This window comes from Taudactylus pleione, unplaced genomic scaffold (assembly GCF_031769625.1).
Source record: "Taudactylus pleione unplaced genomic scaffold, aTauple2 ptg000894l, whole genome shotgun sequence".
NCBI classification, from domain to species: domain Eukaryota; kingdom Metazoa; phylum Chordata; class Amphibia; order Anura; family Myobatrachidae; genus Taudactylus; species Taudactylus pleione.
The window spans coordinates 62,391-86,293 of record NW_028285295.1 but is presented as its reverse complement, the minus strand read 5'-3'; the positions used below and the strand labels follow the sequence as shown (position 1 = coordinate 86,293).

Below are 23,903 nucleotides of genomic sequence, written 5' to 3'. Positions count from 1 at the left end.
CTGAATGAGACCCTTTGTGTGGGGAGGGGGAGACCTCGTCTTAAAATAGATCTGCTCTACAGGACAACAAATAGAGGTGGCCTCCGGCTTCCCAGTATCCAGGGGTATTACCACGCATGCTTCCTGACTAGAATACTTGAATGGTCTAGAACTGATACGCCGAAGCAATGGGTTCAGATAGAAAGACAGGCTTTATTTTCATAGCCCCATTGCTCCCCCCCCCCCCCAGCTCTTCCCATCCTACCATTGGCCCTACGCTATCCTGTTGGAGGTCTCTTCGTAAGAGTCCCTCCATCTCATCTATGACTTTCCCATACTTGTCTTTTCTTTCAAATGTTCATTTTCTCCCTGGACTGGATCTTAAAGCTTTTCGTTGCTGGTTAGATGTGGGCCTCTTCCGAAATCGGACAGCTGGTGAATGGGGGCAAGATTGCATCATTTGCTGATATACAGAGCAAATGGAACCTACCTCAGGGAGAATACTGGCGATATCTTCAAGTGCACCGTTTCCTCCACTCTCTTAGCTCCTCCAGCACCCCTCATGCCACTCTAACGCCTTTCGAACTCCTATGTGCTGGCCCCTCTGCTCCCTCTCATACCATTTCGTTGATATACAATTTTCTCTCAGAAGATGCGAGTCTCCTTCTTCCACATTTCACTAAAACTTGGGATCTGGAGTTGGGTAGGAATGTGGGGGAGGCCAACTGGGCTAAAATATTTAATTTTGCACATGTTTTCTCACCTAGCGTTGGTGTTCGGGAGACCCAATACAAGTGAATATCCCATTGGTACAGGTGTCCGGATACTCTTTCCAAGATGGGGATTGGTGTGCCCAATATTTGCTGGCGGTGTTCCAAAGCCCCTGGCAACCATTTCACATATGGTGGCAATGCACCCTTCTCGGTCAGAGGTTCTTAGACTTTCCGCTATTATTATAGGAGAACCGGTTCCTGCTGACCCGTTGTTTTGGGTATTCCATCTGTCCCTTGTCCCTACCTCGAGATATAAAAAAAATCTGTTATGTCACCTAAACAACGCTGCTAAATCAGTCATACCGGTAAGGTGGTGCTCCTCCTCTCCTCCAACAGTTAGGGACTGGTTTACCAACATTTATTTCTATATGGACATGGAAGATATTTTATCTTCTGTGGATGGGAACTATCCAGTTTTCAGGGATACTTGGTTCCGCTGGTTGGAGTTCAAGGACTCGAAGACCTAAGGGTATATTATCGCATCTCACCCTTCCTAATACCTCCTTATGGTTTGTGGATCCTTCTCGTCCTCGGCCAATTGGTTTGGGCAATGAAGTGGTTCTAGGCGGACTGCATTTTCTTTCTCTTTTGTTCACTGTGGGATTTGGAGCTGTTCACCCCCCACCCCCTCACCCTTTTTTTTTTGCTCTGATTTTGTTTTGATTTATTTAGAAACTATTTTGTATGACTCAGTGATTTTTTTTTTTTTTTTACTCTGTATTTAGATGTTTCTACTTTCTGTGTGTCTGTTGGTTGATATATACAGCCAAAATTGTTTTTGTAAATTTGTTTATTATAAACTAAGAAAAACTATTTGCACTAAAAATATACAAACTGCAGCACCTTCACACTCTGCTCTCCCCTCAGTGAAACACCCTAACACCACACAGAGCCCAGGATCACCCGGCCCAGCCTTCCTTTCTGTGGTCTCCCGTCTCCTGGAGCCTAGTGAAGAGTGAGAGTCTCGTGCGATTATGATGTCATCCTCTAACGAGGCTCTCACCCTTCAACAGGCTTGGAAACCATTAGCTCCGCCGCGGCATGGTGGCTGGGAGTTAGTTTAATTTAATAGAGGTAAGTTGTTTTTGTAATAGAAAGGTAAGAAACCAAAAAAACGGTTACTTGTGTGTGCTTCGGCCCAGGTAATCAGTAAAAGGCCCGCCACGCAGCGCCCCTGGCTATTGCAAATTATTTCAACCAACATTACCCAATTAGGCCACCCATTACTCACAGTGCAGTTGCCAAATGTAAAGAAACTGGATCAGTTACAGATAAACCAAAAAGTGGACGACCAAAAACTGTTACAGATGAAGCAACAACAACTGCTGTCCTGGCGTCATTTTCATAGAGCCCACAACGTAGGGTTACCTGAAGGAACGTGTTTATGCTGTGAGGATACAAGATCATTATCATCTGCAACAACGAATTGTTGATGCCTGTGCTCAGACTCAGCCAGACATGGTGGTCAGGGTTCATCAGGAATGGGAATAGGGAATCGCAGTAACACGGCAACATGGGGGACAGCTCCTCCAACATACACTATAAACTTTGTTAAAACCCGAGAATGAATAAAGATATGTTAAAACGAAGAACCCCATTGTTTTTCTTATACAATTCTGCACCTGTTTGATATGTCACATGACTACCTTCCCAATTAAAAAAAAATAGACTTGCATCCAAGATGTCTGACTTCAAGATGGCCACCATACTAGTGACATACCCTGAAAAGTTTTCCCCCCCTCCCATATCATATGTGTAGACACTGGATTAATATTTCCTTACCATAACTTTCCACACTTATGGACCACCCTGTAGATTAATCCACATTGGTGCATTTTAAAAGCTCAAAATCAGGTTTTTCAGTTTTATAGTGCGTTGACTAAAAGAACCTCCTTAGTGTGTCACAGTCATTTCACTGGGAGGCTGCCAAATCCCTGCCCCCTCATCTGCCGGCCTTAGGGAGAGGGACTGTTCTGGGAATGATTCCACGTGTTACATGGGTGTTGCTTTATTTCAAATAATAGTAGTCAATTCAGTGTCATAAATCAACTCTGAAATAACTTTGTGGAACAAACTAGTAAACACTAGGGCTGTATTATTATGTAAGTGTTTGATAGTGTCCACTAGTATAAACTAATGTGGATTACAGGGGCTGTGTGGCCACAAGGTGGCAGTATGGGATCTCCTATCCAGAACCTCTAGGAATATTGGGATATCTCATAAACATCCAGTTCCAGGAAGACAAAGGTCCCTGGATTGGTATTTGGGTGCGTACACAACAGAAAGTCACAGACCAGGGAAATACAGGAACCTGTGCATTGTTACCATGTGGAGTCCTGCAGTGTCTGTATGCATCTCCTGGGCTTATTCTCTGTTCCTGCTGCTGTGCAGTGGGGTCCTCATTGCCTTTCTTATCTACTGTGCCTATGTGAAGTACGTACACATGAAGTATGACCATATCCCAGGCCCCCCGCGATCCAGGTCAGTAACAGAATCATTATGAACCAGGTGTTCGCTGGTTTCTGAAATTGTTTTAAAAAGTATAAAACTGTGATCTAACCCGCACACACACATACAAGTGTCATTTTTGGAACAAATGTTTATGGGGAACAGAGTTTGTGCTTAGAGCGGTGGTTCCCAAACTGTGCTGTGGCACCCTGGGGTGCCTCGGGACACTTGCATGGGTGCCCCAGGTTGGTGGTCCAGCACCAAATCAAATAATTTATGGTCAATGTAATGTAAATATGTGGACATACAGAAGCACGTCCCTGTCCTCACCACATAACTGAGCCTAAGGATGACCTATAAGCACAATTTACTTCACTACTACATTTTTTCTGAATTTCTCAATAACAAACGTTTGGCTTAGGGGTGATGTGATAACAATACTGATACTCTAGGGTGCCACGATAACAATACTGATACTCCAGGGTGCCGTGATAACAATACTGATACTCCAGGGTGCCGTGATAACAATACTGATACTCCAGGGCGCCGTGATTCAAAAAAGTTTGGGAACGTCTGACTTAGAGGTCAAAATGTTGACACTTTAGTAATTTGTATGACAGTAAGAGAAGCTCCAGCACTCTGCAGAGGTACCTCCCTTCCCTGCCCCCTGTTCCTCCCCTCCTTCCCCCTCTGTCTGTTATCGTTCATTTGTCCAATGCCCTTTGATGCCTTGTTGGTGACGTATTGTCAGTCTGTATGTTATCACAGTGTATGTTTCTGAGTTAACCGTTACATTTTTGTTGTAGGCTCTGAATACAGATAAAATGATACATATATATCAAAATAAATCATTTCTTACAGTTAAGGTGCCCACACACATACCGACTTGCTCCCAATCAGCCAATGTACACGATTTCCCCTGAACTCTCCCTGAACTCTCCCCAGGCAGTCGTGGTCACGATATGGAGTTAAAAATGTCCAATCTGACTTAAGATCTATCTTGCAGCCAGTGCATTGTATCCCAGATTGGCTAATCTGCCCTACAGCACGGCAGATCTGAAGATGCGATGTACGACGAGCGGGGACGCGCATCGGCATCGTGATCAAGTGTAGAAACTCACGATTTGGCCATTTTTTACATGATCTGTCGTCACGATTCGTCGAAATCGGCCAAATTGGATGAAAAGTCTGTATGTGTGTGGGCACCTTAAGACTTCATCAGGACAAAGTTTGAGTGATGAAATACATAGGGGTGTAATTTGGCACGGTAGGACTTGATGTTGAAAGATGCTGTGCTGTACTTGCCATACATGCTAATTTTATCTGTGTAAACTGTGGTATTTACTGTGTGACTGTCACCTGTGGTACGCATTTTATGACCTGTTTATTAATGATTTATAAATACATTGTATTGTGTACTATGGAGTGCCCCCTCTATCTCTTAATATAGCGTTCCCGCTAGGCTGTTTCAGCGGGGTGCCGCGCCCTGCCATATTTCTGAAGGGCAGAAAGCACCCTGACCTCCAGCGCGACGCCCCACTGAAACAGCCTGCAGGTTCTGTCCTCCACCCGAAGGCCGCAGTATCCCACGCAGAGGCGGGCTGGGCCAGGTGGCAGGGTGACAGATGTCCCCCGGGCCGGTCCCATTTTTAACACTCTGGGCTGGCCACTGGTCCTTGCAGAATGGGCTACGCTTGGCAATGCTTTGGAATAGTGCACCGACCCACTTGATCCGCTGTCTCTGGTCTGAGTCTCTTCTCCCCCCTACCTGCTGTCTGAAGGCAAGCGGCAATGTCATGCAGCATGCCTGGCTCCAGCAGTCCCGTCACTGAGTCAGTGTCTCTCTCTAATGCTCAGCCGAAGGGTCACCGAGAGGGGGGCTGACACCGCCCCCCCCTCCTACCTAGTATCTATCTGTATGTACTGGGAGACTGCTCAGTTCTACTAAGCAGGAGCAGTCTCCTCTGTCTGTGGGGGGAGTGGAGGGTAGTGATCACAATGATCGCGCGCGCACCCCAACCCCTCCTCGATTTGTGCAGTGCAAAAAAGCTTCCCCCCCAGGGGGCGTGGCCACGCCTCCCATGAATTGGCCACGCCTCCTTCAGCTTTCTACGGACACCTGATTAAACGGTGGTGATACCTGACTTCCTGTGCCCTGTCCTAGTTTACTACTCCTGTCCCAGTTACAGCTCTTTCCCTCCTGTCCCTGGCTCCTCGTGACCCTGACTCTCCTCTAATACCCAGCACCCCTCCTCCTCCTGTGCCTGCCTACTACTCCTGTCCCTGGCTCCTCCTGTCCCTGGCTCTCCTTTACTAACCAGCAATCCCCCTCCTCCTCCTGTCCCAGCCTACTCCTCCTGGCCCTGGCTATCCTCTTATGCCTATTACCCAGCACTCCTCCTCCTGTCCCAGCCTACTAGTCCTTCTATGTCAACGACTCGGCTTCCTACACATCAATAAGAAGAGGAGCAGTGGCATAACTAGGGTATTTGGAGCCCAGGGCAAATTTGAAAAGGGAGCTCCCCCCGATGTGCGCGCGGCAAAAAAAATGGGCGTGGTCAATTAAAAGTGGGGTGTGTCAACATGAAACACCCCTTTATTTTCACGCTGAACATTCCTATCCATATGCACCTTAACCCCAGTAGTACCCCTTATACAGTACCCCCAGTATGCAGTTGTGGTCCCTCTTATGCAGGCCCATAGTAGTACCCCTTATACAGTATCCCCAGTAGTGGTCCCCCTTATACAGCCCCCAATTGGTTCCCCTTACTCAGTACCCCCAGTAGTGGCCCCCCCAAATGCAGTGCCCCATGTAGTGTTCCCCCCTTATGCAGTGCCCCCAGTAGCAGTCCCCACAATGCAGTGCGCCCAGTAGCAGTATCCCCTTATGCAGTGCCCTTTATATAGTGCCCCCAGTAGTAGTCCCCCCCCCCTTATGCAGTGCCCTTTATATAGTGCCCCCAGTAGTAGTCCCCCCCCATGCAGTTTTCCCAGTAGTGGTCCCCCTTATGCAGGCACCCAGCAGTGATCCCCCCTATCCAGTGTCCCCTGTAGTGGCCCTTCCTATTATTGCCCCCAGTAGTGGTCCCCCCAGTGCAGTGCCTCTAGTAGTAGGCCCCTTTTATAATTCCCCCAGTGGTAGTTCCCCCCCCCCCCCAAGTAGTAGTCCCCAGTAGAGGTTCCCCCTCCCGATTAAGTGCCCCCAGTAGTGCCCCCCCCAGTAGAGGTCCTCCCAATAATGGTGCCCCCAGTAGTAGCCACCCCTCCCCTGTTGTGCCCCCACCCCCAGTAGAGGTCCCCCCACTAGTAGCCACCCCCCTCCCCCGTTGTGCCCCCAGTAGTGCAGACAGGTTTAAAAAAAATATATATATAAAAATATACTTACCTCAATCCACGCTGCTGCTGCTCCAGTCCGCGACACCACTCCCGCCGCCGCCAGTCCTCCCGGGCTGGCGCGCTCAGCATTATGGGAGAGACGTCATGATGTCATGACGTCTGTCCCATTACTCACTGCAGGAGCCGGACGGAAGCCTGGCTCTTGCAGTGGGTGCTGCAGCAGCCAATGAGAGTCTATCTGACTTTCATTGGCTGCTGTTTAACACACGCATCGCCGCCAGCGCTGGCGGCGATGCATGTGTTATGACAGCCTGAGCCCGCCTCCTAGCGCTATTGGGCAAGCGCTCAGGGGGAGGGAACGGGCTCAGCTGTGCAGCACAGGACTGGCGCTGGAAGCCTAGCGCCGGTCCTGTGTAAATGTGTAGCGGTGACCGCACTCACTGCGGTCGGCGCTACACTGGTGGCTAACTAGGGCAGGCCGGACCGTGGCCGGCGCACCCCCCGCGCCGCTGGTTCCACGGCACCCAGGGCACGCACCCTGCCCGACCCCCCCCCTAGTTACGCCACTGAAGAGGAGCCATAAGGAACTGCAGTCAGAGCATGGCCGACCCCCATCCAGTTCACAAGGTGAGAAAAAAGCTATACAGTCTACACTCACACACATAGATACAGTATATATGTAAATACTGTGTGTGTATGTATGTATGTATGTATATATATATATATATATATATATATATATACACAGTCAGGTCCATAAATCTTGGGACAGTGACAGAATTTTCATATTTTGGCCTCTATTCACCACCACAATGGCTTTGAAATGAAACAAACAAGATGTGCTTTAACTGCAGACTTTCAGATTTAATTTGAGGGTAATTACATCCAAATCAGGTGAACGGTGTAGGAATTACAACGGTTTCTATTTGTGCCTCCCACTTTTTAAGGGGCCAAAAGTAATGGGACAAACTAAACAATCCTAAATCTAACTTTCACTTTTTAATACTTTGTTGCAAATCCTTTGCAGGCAATTACAGCCTGAAGTCTGGAACGCATAGACATCACCAGACGCTGGGTTTCATCCCTGGTGATGCTCTGCCAGGCCTCTGCTGCAAATGTCTTCAGCTCCTGTTTGTTCTTGGGGCATTTTCCCTTCAGTTTTGTCTTCATCAAGTGAAATGCATGCTCAATCGGATTCAGGTCAGGGGATTGACTTGGCCATTGCATAACATTCCACTTTTTAGCCTTAAAACACTCTTTGGTTGCTTTTGTAGTATGCTTCGGGTCATTGTCCATCTGCACTGTGAAGCGCCGTCCAATGAGTTCTGAAGCATTTGACTGAATATGAGCATATAATATTGCCTGAAACACTTCAGAATTCATTCTGCTGCTTTTGTCAGCAGTCACATCATCAATAAATACAAGGGAACCAGTTCCATTGGCAGCCAAACAGGCCCACGCCATGACACTACCACCACCATGCTTCACTGATGAGGTGGTATGTTTTGGATCATGAGCAGTTTCTTTCCTTCTCTTCTCTTCCCATCACTCTGGTACAAATTGATCTTTGTCTCATCTGTCAATAGGATGTTGTTCCAGAACTGTAATAGCTTTTTTAGATGTTGTTTGGCAAACTCTAATCTGGTCTTCCTGTTTTTGTGGCTCACCAATGGTTTGCATCTTGTGGTGAACCCTCTATATTCACTCTTGTGAAGTCTTCTCTTGATTGTTGACTTTGACACATATACACCTACCTCCTGGAGAGTGTTCTTGATTTGGCCAACTGTTGTGAAGGGATTTTTCTTCACCAGGGAAATAATTCTTCTGTCATCCACCACAGTTGTTTTCCGTAGTCTTCCGGGTCTTTTGGTGTTGCTGAGCTCTCTGGAACATTCTTAAAAAGAAAGAATGCATCAAACAGTTGATTTGGCCACACCTAATGTTTTTGCTATCTCTCTGATGGGTTTGTTTTGATTTTTCAGCCTAATGATGGCTTGCTTCACCGATAGTGACAGCTCTTTGGATCTCATATTGAGAGTCGACAGCAACTGATTCCAAATGCAAATGTCACACCTAGAATCAACTCCAGACCTTTTACCTGCTTAATTGATAATGAAATAACGAGGGAATAGCCCACACCTGTCCATGAAATAGCTTTTGAGTTGATAGTCCCATTACTTTTGGCCCCGTAAAAAGTGGGAGGCACATATTGAAACTGTTGTAATTCCTACACCGTTCACCAGATTTGGATGTAATTACCCTCAAATTAAATCTGAAAGTCTGCAGTTAAAGCACATCTTGTTTGTTTCATTTCAAAACCATTGTGGTGGTGAATAGAGGCCAAAATCTGAAAATTCTGTCAATGTCCCAATATTTATGGACCTGACTGTATGTGTATGTATGTATATATATATATATATATATATATATATATATATATATATATATATATATATATATATAGTAATCAGAAGGAGGCACTCTGCAGACTTTCATCAGAATAAAACTAAGTCCTTTATTCCATTCCTACGGCGTTTCGGGGTTACCCCCCGTCTTCAGGGACAAGCAATACAGACTGACACACAACATAGACAAATATATAGTGCCGTTTTTAACGTGTTTGTGATTTTTTTTGTCTCAGGAGTACTCATGTTGCTTGGCAACAGAGAGGATGCATCATTTCCCTGTGCCGCGCTGCCGATGACGTCACCGGGTACGCGACGGACACATGAGCCGGAGCAGGAAGCGGGTCCTCAGGCGGCAGCGTGACACAGGTGAGTATGATAACCATGTTTTAATTGCATATGTGTTGTGTATATATTTGTCTATGTTGTGTGTCAGTCTGTATTGCTTGTCCCTGAAGACGGGGGGTAACCCCGAAACGCCGTAGGAATGGAATAAAGGACTTAGTTTTATTCTGATGAAAGTCTGCAGAGTGCCTCCTTCTGATTACTATTTATACAAGGGTTTCATTTCCCTGGATGTGCACCGCAGCAGGTCAATAACAATTAACCCTTGGAGTGCCGGGCTTATTGGACTATATATATATATATATATATATATATATATTGTACAGCAATGGCGGCTCTTATGTCTTAGATGAGGGGGGGCTGCCACCACCGAGAATCACTCACCCCAGCCTGGTGACTGTCCCGACTCCTGCTGCGTAATCAATTTGACAGGCGCCAGGACCTCGCACACCGCTCCATGCACATGTCACCAGCTTCCAAAGGGCTGCATCATCCGCAGCCCCAAGGAGCCGGGTAGGGCTGGCAGAAAAGCAGAGACAAGGAGACACTTCCCCCTGAGACTGCCTGTTGTATATGTGACTAGCAGGTGGCGCTTCCATTAGGAAGCCACTGTCACAGTGTAGTCAGTGCAGTCATGGACTGCACTGACTACACTGAGATGACAAATTTTACTGGGGGGACTGCAGCCTCGCAGCCCCTAGGCAAAATCCACCACTGCTGTACAGTATATTATAACACGCATGTATATAATCCACATTACACCCACACACTTACTATACAGGAGCTGCAGGTTGTAGATGAGGGTGGGACTGGGTGTCATTAGGCTCATCCCCTTGCAGCAAAATGCGAAAGACTCCTCCGATATGCCGGGGAAGCAACTCTCTGGGACAACAGTTATCACTACCGCTGTCTCTGCGAGTTACATTTAGTAAATAGTAGGGATAATCATGTTGGGAGGTAAAGGGGTCAATCCTATTAGGCGCAATGATATCGCCGGTGCAAGTCATCGCGGCAATGGCCGCTCTTTACGACAGACCAGATTCGCTAAATTTTGCTCGCAGCTCCATAGGGCTCTGAGCAAAATTCAGGGAATTTGGGCTCGGAGTGGGCTGCTAAGGGTGCGAGGTACCGGTCCATTGCTGGCGTTTTAACGCCATTGCAACAGCAACTCGCACGCTACACACATTATAGGATTGACCCCATAGTGTTGCATTAAACAAATGCTTTATTCCAAGAATCAAGCATTTTGTTTTTAATTCTGATTACATAAATGTGTGGATGGTATTACAGGGAGTACCACCTTGATAGTTAAAAATTAGGGCTGCCACTCATGGGCCAGTGGCATGAGCATGCCCCCCAGGCTAAACTTTGCCAGCCAGCCCCTGGTCCCATGGGTGGGGAAAATGGCAGAGCAGCAGTCTCTGCCAGTGAATTGCGCTGGTCCTAGAGTGAACACTATAACACTATAATAAATAAATATATCATACTTGCCTACCCATCCAATTGGGCCGGGAGCCTGCTCTCAGCCCCCCGGAAAGACAGGCAAGCCTCCCAGCCCCGGCGACCCGTCTGTATAAACCCCGGCAGCGGAAGGGGCCTGTGACGCCATTGTGATATGTCTTTGAACGATGCGGTTCACAGACATATTGTCTGTACACACTGGCCCACGGGCGCCAGATATTTTGGCCGATCAATTGTTAGGCCATTATATCGGCCAGTGCGTACCCAGCATAAGTGGTTTTAATTTCTTTACACCTCTTCTAGACTCTGAGTGAAAAGGTCTTGTATCGTCATGAGAGGCAAAGAAAGATGCCTCATTTACACTAGCAGAACCACCACTCATAAATAAAGACTAAGGCCTCAACCTTTCCTTGCCACTGAGTGTGGTGAATGGCATGTTAGCAATTTTATGTTTTTCTGCACCACACTTTCCCTTTATTAGATGTTTTTTTCTTTAGCACTTTATATTGTTTTTATTTAATTAATAGTACTATTTTTTTATTTACTTTAACTTTTGTAGAAAATCTCCACTCACTGCGGAGTCACAGTACTTGTTACATTATGGATACACAGTGTGGTACAGCCTGCGGAGTCACAGTACTTGTTACATTATGGATACACATTGTGGTACAGCCTGCGGAGTCACAGTACTTGTTACATTATGGATACACATTGTGGTACAGCCTGCGGAGTCACAGTACTTGTTACATTATGGATACACAGTGTGGTACAGCCTGCGGAGTCACAGTACTTGTTACGTTATGGATACACATTGTGGTACAGCCTGCGGAGTCACAGTACTTGTTACATTATGGATACACAGTGGGGTACAGCCTGCGGAGTCACAGTACTTGTTACATTATGGATACACAGTGGGGTACAGCCTGCGGAGTCACAGTACTTGTTACATTATGGATACACAGTGTGGTACAGCCTGCGGAGTCACAGTACTTGTTACATTATGGATACACAGTGGGGTATAGCCTGCGGAGTCACAGAAAATTTTCCTTTTTTTTTTTTTTTACATTGGAGCAGATGGGCACTGGACAGGTGCAACAGCAGCACTGGAATGGATGGACACAGCACAGCCACTTGTATGGACACAGCACAGCCACTTGTATGGAGTACGGAGTCTCTGGGCACAGCACAGCCACTTGTATGGACACAGCACAGCCACTTGTATGGAGTACAGAGTCTCTGATCACAGCACAGCCACTTGTATGGACACAGCACAGCCACTTGTATGGAGTACAGAGTCTCTGATCACAGCACAGCCACTTGTATGGACACAGCACAGCCACTTGTATGGAGTACGGAGTCTCTGGGCACAGCACAGCCACTTGTATGGACACAGCGCAGCCACTTGTATGGAGTACAGAGTCTCTGATCACAGCACAGCCACTTGTATGGACACAGCACAGCCACTTGTATGGAGTACAGAGTCTCTGATCACAGCACAGCCACTTGTATGGACACAGCACAGCCACTTGTATGGAGTACGGAGTCTCTGGTCACAGCACAGCCACTTGTATGGACACAGCACAGCCACTTGTATGGAGTACGGAGTCTCTGGTCACAGCACAGCCACTTGTATGGACACAGCACAGCCACTTGTATGGAATGCCGAGTCTCTGGACACAGCACAGCCACTTGTATGGACACAGCACAGCCACTTGTATGGAGTACGGAGTCTCTGGTCACAGCACAGCCACTTGTATGGACACAGCACAGCCACTTGTATGGAGTGCCGAGTCTCTGGACACAGCACAGCCACTTGTATGGACACAGCACAGCCACTTGTATGGGGTACAGAGTCTCTGATCACAGCACAGCCACTTGTATGGACACAGCACAGCCACTTGTATGGAGTACGGAGTCTCTGGTCACAGCACAGCCACTTGTATGGACACAGCACAGCCACTTGTATGAGTACAGAGTCTCTGGACACCACAGCCACTTGTACAGAGTCTGGACACAGCACAGCCACTTGTATGGAGTACAGAGTCTCTGGACACCACAGCCACTTGTACAGAGTCTGGACACAGCACAGCCACTTGTATGGAGTACAGAGTCTCTGGTCACAGCACAGCCACTTGTATGGACACAGCACAGCCACTTGTATGGAGTACGGAGTCTCTGGTCACAGCACAGCCACTTGTATGGAATACAGAGTCTCTGGACACAGCACAGCCACTTGTATGGACACAGCACAGCCACTTGTATGAGTACAGAGTCTCTGGACACCACAGCCACTTGTACAGAGTCTGGACACAGCACAGCCACTTGTATGGAGTACAGAGTCTCTGGACACCACAGCCACTTGTACAGAGTCTGGACACAGCACAGCCACTTGTATGGAGTACAGAGTCTCTGGTCACAGCACAGCCACTTGTATGGACACAGCACAGCCACTTGTATGGAGTGCAGAATCTTTGGACACAGCACAGCCATTTGTACAGAGTCTGGACACAGCACAGCCACTTGTATGGACACAGCACAGCCACTTGTATGGAGTACGGAGTCTCTGGTCACAGCACAGCCACTTGTATGGAATACAGAGTCTCTGGACACAGCACAGCCACTTGTATGGACACAGCACAGCCACTTGTATGAGTACAGAGTCTCTGGACACCACAGCCACTTGTACAGAGTCTGGACACAGCACAGCCACTTGTATGGAGTACAGAGTCTCTGGTCACAGCACAGCCACTTGTATGGACACAGCACAGCCACTTGTATGGAGTGCCGAGTCTCTGGACACAGCACAGCCACTTGTATGGAGTGCAGAATCTTTGGACACAGCACAGCCACTTGTATGGAGTACGGAGTCTCTGGTCACAGCACAGCCACTTGTATGGAATACAGAGTCTCTGGACACAGCACAGCCACTTGTATGGACACAGCACAGCCACTTGTATGAGTACAGAGTCTCTGGACACCACAGCCACTTGTACAGAGTCTGGACACAGCACAGCCACTTGTATGGAGTACAGAGTCTCTGGACACCACAGCCACTTGTACAGAGTCTGGACACAGCACAGCCACTTGTATGGAGTACAGAGTCTCTGGTCACAGCACAGCCACTTGTATGGACACAGCACAGCCACTTGTATGGAGTGCAGAATCTTTGGACACAGCACAGCCACTTGTACAGAGTCTGGACACAGCACAGCCACTTGTATGGACACAGCACAGCCACTTGTATGGAGTACGGAGTCTCTGGTCACAGCACAGCCACTTGTATGGAATACAGAGTCTCTGGACACAGCACAGCCACTTGTATGGACACAGCACAGCCACTTGTATGAGTACAGAGTCTCTGGACACCACAGCCACTTGTACAGAGTCTGGACACAGCACAGCCACTTGTATGGAGTACAGAGTCTCTGGTCACAGCACAGCCACTTGTATGGACACAGCACAGCCACTTGTATGGAGTACGGAGTCTCTGGTCACAGCACAGCCACTTGTATGGACACAGCACAGCCACTTGTATGGAGTGCCGAGTCTCTGGACACAGCACAGCCACTTGTATGGAGTGCAGAATCTTTGGACACAGCACAGCCACTTGTATGGAGTACGGAGTCTCTGGTCACAGCACAGCCACTTGTATGGAATACAGAGTCTCTGGACACAGCACAGCCACTTGTATGGACACAGCACAGCCACTTGTATGAGTACAGAGTCTCTGGACACCACAGCCACTTGTACAGAGTCTGGACACAGCACAGCCACTTGTATGGAGTACAGAGTCTCTGGACACAGCACAGCCACTTGTATGGGGTACAGAGTCTCTGGACACAGCACAGCCACTTGTATGGGGTATAGAGTCTCTGAACACAGCACAGCCATTTGTATGGGGTACAGAGTCTCGACACAGCACAGGCACTTGAACTAGCAGAGTTCAGCGGAGCACACAGCGGCATGCCTGAAAACAGAGTGATATAGTGCCGAGTCACCACTGCGGTTCCCTTAAATAGAATCCAAAACCTGCTAGAATCAGACGCTGGGAGTATGACAATTTTCTGCGAATTGGCATCTGAGTCTGGCAGGAGCACATGGGCCCTGGGTCAGCTAGACTCTGATTCCTGAAGTGCAGGCGTGTTTGGATTCCCTGAAATTTGAACCGCTCATCTCTAATTTATGCATACTTTATCTTTACTGTAAAACTACTTCTTGCAGGACTTGCAAGAGAAACCAGCAACAGTAAGTGGGTGTTCCTGAGGCCGGTAATGGCTAGGAGAAAGGCCGCTGTATAGGGTGAGACTTTACTGCCTGATCACTGAAGCCAGCATGGTGATCGGGACACAACAACAGGAGAGAAGCCGTGGGTGCATCTGACGCGACCATGCCAGGCAAGTGGTTATAAAAAGGAGCCCACTTTGTTAAAATGGTATTCTTTGTCTAGACACAAATGTCAGTATATGCAGCAGTTTTCTATAAAAGGGGCCACTCCCATAAACCACTAATATCGGAACTGCATACTCATAGGGGCAGATTCAATTAGCTGTGGGGTTGTCCCCGCGACTAGTTGCTGTCCAAAATATAGCTTGTCCCCGCGCCGCAGGGATTTTGGACGGCAATTGGTTGCGGGGACAAGCTATTCAATTAAATAGTCTTTACCCCGCTCCATAAAATCGGGACTCATGCTTGTAAACACATTGGTTCCGCGCAAACTGCAAAATCAATGTGTTTTTTCCCCACGTGTGAGGCCGAATAACGTGGATTTTACCTCGCACCACCAGGTGCTGCAAGGTCAAGTCTGACTGCGGGGAATCGCGCGCAGGTTCTCGGGAACTCTTGCGCAAGGAATCCCCGCAAATTGAATTGGACCGGCGCGGCAATTAGCCGCGAAATGAATCTGCCCCATAGTCTGTACAAGTATTAATGTTCTGTGTTGTGTGTTATAATTCTTTCTCCTCTTCCTATTCCAGCTTCCTCCTGGGTCATATGACAACCATTCAGAAAGCCTCGAAGAACTACAAGGTGGTACATGACCTGTACTTGCAATGGTAAGTCTTGCTGTAAGGGTGGGCGACCCTGCTTTGTGTCTGATGCAGCTTCTGTACATGGGGCTAAATAATATGCTAGTAACAGGGCTAGATTAACAATGGGGCGGATGGAGCTACAGCTCCAGGCCTCCACATAAAAATAGGCTCATCATCATGACAGCATGATGTTGACTGGCCATCTACTGTCCACATGGTCAGCCATAAATCATAAGTAGTAATATTATATTTCTAGTTACCTCACAAAATGAAGCTTTTCTTTTTTCTTTTACATATTTACGGAGACATAGGGGACGATAGTGTAGGGTATGTACACTCCCACATGGCACTGGCCACACCTACACAGTAACTGTCACTCCCACATGGCACTGGCCACACCTACACAGTAACGGTCACTCCCACATGGCACTGGCCACACCTACACAGTAATGGTCACACCTCCTCTGATATTCATAATAGGCCCTTGATCATTTTCAGCTCCAGGCCCATGTGGCCCTCAATCCGGCCCTGGCTAATAACGAAGGAATGTGAGATCTATATAAGTACTAACCCCATCGTGTCCCAGATGGCTTCATACTGTATATGGCGGTCATCGTGGAAGTGTCACCGCAGGACGTACAGCGGAGACTAAACTAATGCAGCATTCACCAGGAGCTAATTCCTCCTGACTATGAGGCAGTGCTTTTACTGCTGTATATTACTGTTACTATGTGTATATATAGCACCAGCACTTATCAGATAGGTGCTAACATGGTAATAAAACAAGTATTAACAGACAAGTAAAGTGTGGACAGGACCCTGCTTACAATCTATAGGACTGTGACAAGCATTTTGGCCATGGGTGTGCAGTATGCTTATGCCGGGGAAAGCCTGCTGGGTACATGTAACACACCTAAAGTGTCACTATGGAAGCCATTCGGGTGCAGCATGTACTGTGGGATATAGGTATATACAGCCTGTGTTGTGCATTGTGTGAGCTTATGCTGTCATGTGAATTATCAGAGGTTTTACAGGACGTGTGTGGGGCAGATTCCACTGTAGCTGTACATTTATTAGCCTATTATGGAAGCTGATATCTGCTCATAACGCCATAGGCTGCCGGCAGAAATCCACTAGTGGGAGGTAACACATACGATACCGCTGGAAGCCCTCCCGGCGCCACTTGTGCTTAATGGAATTGGCCCTTACTGTGTGTATATATATATATGTGTGTGTGTGTGTGTGTGTGTGTATGTATATGTGTGTGTATATATATATATATATATATATATATATTTATATATATTATATATATATATATTATATATTTATATATATATATATATATATTATATATTTATATATTTATATATATTATATATTTATATATATATATATATTATATATTTATATATATATATATATTATATATTTATATATATATATATATTATATATTTATATATATATATATATTATATATTTATATATATATATATATATTATATATTTATATATATATATATATATTATATATTTATATATATATATATTATATATTTATATATATATATATATATTATATATTTATATATATATATATATATTATATATTTATATATATATATTATATATTTATATATATATATATATATTATATATTTATATATATATATATATATTTATATATATATATATATATATAATATATTTATATATATATATATATTATATATTTATATATATATATATTATATATTTATATATTATATATTTATATATATATTTATATATATATATATATATATATTTATATATATATATTATATATTTATATATATATATATATATATATATATTTATATATATATATTATATATTTATATATATATATATATATATATTTATATATATATATATATATATATTTATATATATATATTATATATATATATATATTATATATATTTATTATATATATTTATTATATATTATATATATTTATTATATATTATATATATTTATTATATATTATATATATTTATTATATATATTTATTATATATTATATATATATATATATATATATATATATACACACACACACAGTCAGGTCCATAAATATTGGGACCTTGACAGAATTTTCAGATTTTGGCCTCTATTCACCACCACAATGGTTTTGAAATGAAACAAACAAGATGTGCTTTAACTGCAGACTTTCAGATTTAATTTGAGGGTAATTACATCCAAATCGGGTGAACGGTGTAGGAATTACAACAGTTTCAATATGTGCCTCCCACTTTTTAAGGGGCCAAAAGTAATGGGACTATCAACTCAAAAGCTATTTCATGGACAGGTGTGGGCTATTCCCTCGTTATTTCATTATCAATTAAGCAGGTAAAAGGTCTGGAGTTGATTCTAGGTGTGACATTTGCATTTGGAATCAGTTGCTGTCGACTCTCAATATGAGATCCAAAGAGCTGTCACGATCAGTGAAGCAAGCCATCATTAGGCTGAAAAATCAAAACAAACCCATCAGAGAGACAGCAAAAACATTAGGTGTGGCCAAATCAACTGTTCGTTGCGTTCTTTGTTTTTAAGAATGTTCCAGAGAGCTCAGCAACACCAAAAGACCCGGAAGACCACGGAAAACAACTGTGGTGGATGACAGAAGAATTATTTCTCTGGTGGAGAAAAACCCCTTCACAACAGTAGGCCAAATCAAGAACACTCTCCAGGAGGTAGGTGTATATGTGTCAAAGTCAACAATGAAGAAAAGACTTCACAAGAGTGAATATAGAGAGTTCACCACAAGATGTAAACCATTGGTGAGCCTCAAAAACAGGAAGACCAGATTAGAGTTTGCCAAACAACATCTAAAAAAGCCATTACATTTCTGGAACAACATCCTATTGACAGATGAGACAAAGATCAACTTGTACCAGAGTGAGGAGAAGAGTATGGAGAAGGAAAGGAACTGCTCATGAGCCAAAACATACCACCTCATCAGTGAAGCATGGTGGTGGTAGTGCCATGGCGTGGGCATGTATGGCTGCCAATGAAACTGGTTTCCCTTGTATTTATTGATGATGTGACTGCTGACAAAAGCAGCAGAATGAATTCTGAAGTGTTTCGGGCAATATTATAAGCTCATATTCAGTCAAATGCTTCAGAACTCATTGGACGGCGCTTCACAGTGCAGATGGACAATGACCCGAAGCATACTGCAAAAGCAACCAAAGAGTTTTTTAAGGCTAAAAAGTGGAATGTTATGCAATGGCCAAGTCAATCCCCTGACCTGAATCCGATTTGAGCATGCATTTCACTTGATGAAGACAAAACTGAAGGGAAAATGCCCCAAGAACAAGTAGGGACTGAAGACATTTGCAGTAGAGGCCTGGCAGAGCATCACCAGAGATGAAACCCAGCGTCTGGTGATGTCTATGCATTCCAGACTTCAGGCTGTAATTGCCTGCAAAGGATTTGCAACAAAGTATTAAAAAGTGAAAGTTAGATTTAGGATTGTTTAGTTTGTCCCATTACTTTTGGCCCCTTAAAAAGTGGGAGGCACAAATAGAAACTGTTGTAATTCCTACACCGTTCACCTGATTTGGATGTAATTACCCTCAAATTAAATCTGAAAGTCTACAGTTAAAGCACATCTTGTTTGTTTCATTTCAAAGCCATTGTGGTGGTGAATAGAGGCCAAAATCTGAAAATTCTGTCAATGTTCCAATATTTATGCACCTGACTGTACATTCTGTGTAGGTGACTGGTCCATTATGAAAACAGTGATCAAGTTGCTAAACTTTCAGAGTAGAGGAAAATGTGGCAACAATATGGCAGTGAGAGCGTGACATTATCTTCTGTCCAGGTCCTGCATTCTAAGGAAGAATTAGTTATAGGTCTGTAATTTATGTCTTTCAGTAGCTGGAAAATGTGTGAAAATTTAGACCTATTTAGATAAAAGGAATTGGCGCCAAGGAGAGAGTAACGTAGCTTGTCAGGGACTTTCTTTAATGTAATGCCATATTGTACTGATTAATTCTAGGGTCTCTGATAGGGACTGGTGACATCACCGAGGCGTCAGAAAATCCAGATAGAATTCAAGTATTTCTGTTCTCCTCTAACTCTTGCGTTACGCTTGTAGGGCAGAAGAGTACGGGCCAATCTTCAGAACAAACTTTCTGCATTATGTGATGATAAGCACCACCAGCCCTGAGTCCGTGAAGGTAAGAGGGTGAATTGGTCTGATATGACCGCGATAATGCTCCAACTTTCATACTAGTTTTCTGAACTTCAAACACTGATGGGAATGATGTACTAGCTGGTGTCCTTTCTATGGATTCTACGGGATCCATTTTTGCTGAAGGTCGGTTTTGTTGCTAATCCAAAACTGACGGACAAAAACCATTATCGCCGTCGTGTTGCTGTCAGAATCCAAATGTACATCATCTGTCGGGTTTCAGCTTCAATTGAAAGCTGATGTCAATGTCATACGGGTTTTGCAGCTCTAAATGCTGTCTGTTTTGATCTTTCAATTCAAAACCAGCGGCAAATAGAAGTTAAACAACGACGGTAAACCTTTCCAAACAGAAGCACTGCACAGATCAGTATGATCTGTGCAGGCTTTGTTTAAATTGTGTGGGGTTCTCCACCTCTCCAAATCTTGAACCTCTCAACCTGGGCTGGTATTGGCAAATTGGGGGAAAAATCAATATGGGATTCCCTCTATTTTTCTATAACCAGCACTGGGTTAAACCAGTTGTGGGGCTAATGCCATAGCAAGGGGACACACAGCAAGGGGTCCCACTGCGATAACATTAACCAGTCCCAAACTGTTCAGCCCAGGGCTGGAATTCCTCATAAAGTGGGGCCCCCAAAAATAAATTGGGGTCACTCCTCCCAAAGAACTACCAGCCCTGGGCTGAAAGCCCAAAGCTATTCCCTGCATCCCTGGTGAGTAAAAAAATTGATAATATTTTTCTTAACAGGGGGAATACAAGTACAAACAAGTGCCCCAGCATGCCACAACAAATGTCAGCATGCCGGACATTAAGGGCCCACTGGTACATATTATGTTATAGGTCTTCATAACATAACATAAACAAAAACCTGATCCCCAGGGACAGCAGTGTGCACTGTGCAAGGTGCTACGGAGAAAGATAGGTCACCTGGGTGCTGTCATAGGAGTTATTGGGAAAGCGCTGATTGGCTGAGAGCGTGGTAGCCAGTGGTGTAACTAGGGTATTTGGAACCCAGGGCAAATTTAAGAATGGAACCCCCCCTATGTGCGCGTGCGGCAAAAATGGGTGTGGTCACCTAAAAATGGGGCATGTCAAAATGACACACCCTTTTTTCATCACTCTGAACATTCCTTTCCATATGCACCTTAACCCCAGTAGTGCCCCTTGTACAGTACCCCCAGTATGCAATGTCCCCAGTTGTGGTCCCTCTTATGCCCCCAGTAGCAGTCCCCCCAATGTAGTGCCCCCAGTAGTGGTATCCCCTTATGCAGTGCCCTTTATATAGTGCCCCCGTGTCACACGCCGCTCTGGAGACCCCAGAATCAGACCCTGCTGCTTACCTTCGGTCGCTGACCCGCGCTGTCTTCCGGCTCCCACGCCGTACGCTGCTTCCTCCTCTCTCAGGGCGGTCTCCGCTGTTGTCCTCTGGAGGGTCCCGCTGCTGTGCTGCTTCCACGCCGGCTCCTGCTGATCGCTGGTCCCCGCTGGTTACTTCCAAGAAGCGCTGTCCTCCGGTCCATGGGCGCGGCCATCTTGGATTGCCCATGTGACTCCACTACCACCAATGAGGAATCTTCTCCTTCTCTCTCAGCCTGTCAGCTCTCAGCGTCTACTATAAAAGGATCCCCAATGCTGACACAACTTGCCAGTGCAACTAGTCTTTTAGTTTTACTAAGTGAGCCTTCCCACTGTGCTCCAAAGGTGTTTCCTGCTATCCAGATTAGTATTCACCTCACGGCTACCCAGCCACTCCACGTAGCTTCCCAGCTACCAATGTCTCCACACGGTTACCCAGCCACTCCACGTATCTTTCCAGCTACCAACGTCTCCACACGCTTATCCAGCCGCTCCACGCAGCTTCCCAGCTACCAGCGTCTCCACACGGCTACCCAGCCGCTCCACGTAGCTTCCCAGCTACCAGCGTCTCCACACGGCTACCCAGCCGCTCCACGTAGCTTCCCAGCTACCAGCGTCTCCACACGGCTACCCAGCCGCTCCACGTAGCTTCCCAGCTACCAGCGTCTCCACACGGCTACCCAGCCGCTTTACGTAGCCACCCAGCTACCAACGTCTACCCACGGTTCTCCAGCCGCTCCACGTAGCCACTCAGCTACCAACGTCTACCCACGGCTATCCAGCCGCTCCACGTAGCTTCCCAGCTCCTAACGTCCACTCAAGGCTATCCAGTCTTTCCAAGTGGCTTCCAAGCTACTTCTACATTACTCCAACTCCCCATCAGTTCACTGCTCCCTCTCATGCGGAGGAACTTTATTAAGCCAAGTCTCCTCCAGCGAGCGTCTGCGCCAAGTAGTACAGGTCCAAGGCCCAGTCCGGGAACACAGCCTCTAAATCCCATGATTGTAACACCCCGGCAGTAGTCCCTCCCCCCCATGCAGTGCCTCCAGTAGTGGTCCCCCTTATGCAGACCCCCAGAAGTCATCACCCCTATCCAGTGCCCCTTATACAGTGCCCCCTGTAGTGGTCCCCCCAGTGCAGTGTCCCTTGTGCCCCTAGTAGTAAGCCCCTTATATAGTGCCCCCAGCAGTAGTCCCCCCCCATGCAGTGCCCCCAGTAGAGGTCCCCCTTATGCAGGCCCTCAGTAGTGATCCCCCCCTATCCAGTGCCCCCTGTAGTGGTCCTCCCTATTTAGTGCCCCCAGTAGTGAGTGGTCCCCTAGTAGTAAGCCCCTTATTTAGTGTCCCCAGCTGTAGTTTCCCCCCAAGTAGTAGTCCCCAGTAGAGGTTCACCCAGTAGTAGCCCCCCCCCGTGGAGTCCCCAGTAGTGCCCCACCACTCAATAGAGATCCCCCCCCCCGTAGTGCAGACACACAAGTAAAAAAAAAATAGACTTCGCTTAATCCACCCTCCGGCTCTGGCCACTGCTTCTGCCGCCGCATATCAGTCCTCCCTGGCTGGCGCGCTTTGCATTATGGGAGAAACGTCATGACTGTGCAGCACAGGACCGGCACTGGGCGCAGGGAAGCCTAGCACCGGTACTGTGTAAAGCTGACCACACACACTGCGGTTGGCGCTACATTGCCTAACTAGGGTGGGCCGGTACCGTGGCCGGCGGCGCCCCTCCGCCGGTCATACGGCGCCACATGGGCACACGCCCTGCTCAACCCCCCTTAGTTACGTCACTGGTGGTAGCGCCACTCACATTGACCGCATCATTATCAGCAGATGATGGCTGTGTCAGGAGGAGTCTGCAAAAAGCGTTCATAAAGTAATTCTCAATATGATGAGTCTTACAGAGGATAACCTATCATACCTGCTGCCTTATATAAAGGGAACTATTAATTTACAGAACTATACTGTATATAACATTTCACATTGACAGAACTTGTGACATTCTGAGGTAGCACTAATGCCACTGTGAAGCACCAGGGCCCGGCGTCTCATAGTATTCGGTGTAACCCATAGTAACTGTAACTCACTCAGCAGCTAATGAGTCCTCACTGACACCAGCATCCGTAGTCTGTCACCCCAGCCTGCTCCACCCAATCCCTGCAACATGGTGGGGAGTGAGAGCCTGCAGACCTGCCCCGAGGAGGAGAGGAACCTGGGTGGACACAGCCTGGGTGGGACCTTTGAGAAGATGCTGGGAAGGTGGGGTTTATGCTAATGAGGACCTTAGTTGGAGAATACACTTTCATCCTTTGTCCCTTCACCCCTCCAGCACGTCCTGATTTGGATCTTGTGCACAAACCTGTGCATCCCCTGGAAGGCTTGGACATCTCCCGAGTCCCCGGCCATCATAGTATTATTTACTATTGCAGACTCTACTGGTATCACTTAGCATTACAATCCATTACCAACGCTTTGTATCATCAAATAATTCCCCTTATACCATGATTTATTACCAGGTAATGGTTGTTTCTATGT

The 23,903-nt window shown here is 46.2% G+C and overlaps 1 protein-coding gene across 1 annotated transcript in view; it reads left to right on the top strand.

Moving 5' to 3' along the window:
* Positions 1 to 2,988: 2,988 nt before the first annotated feature.
* The window catches only part of LOC148474097 (cholesterol 24-hydroxylase-like), a gene marked incomplete at its 3' end in the record, with an annotated part of 54,612 nt that continues 33,697 nt past the window's right edge, over positions 2,989 to 23,903 (top strand). Inside the window, exons 1-3 of the mRNA XM_088459088.1 lie at positions 2,989 to 3,233; positions 15,721 to 15,798; positions 19,923 to 20,004. Coding sequence (XP_088315214.1) covers positions 3,079 to 3,233; positions 15,721 to 15,798; positions 19,923 to 20,004 — 315 coding nt within the window. The remainder of the gene's footprint in view (positions 3,234 to 15,720; positions 15,799 to 19,922; positions 20,005 to 23,903) is intronic.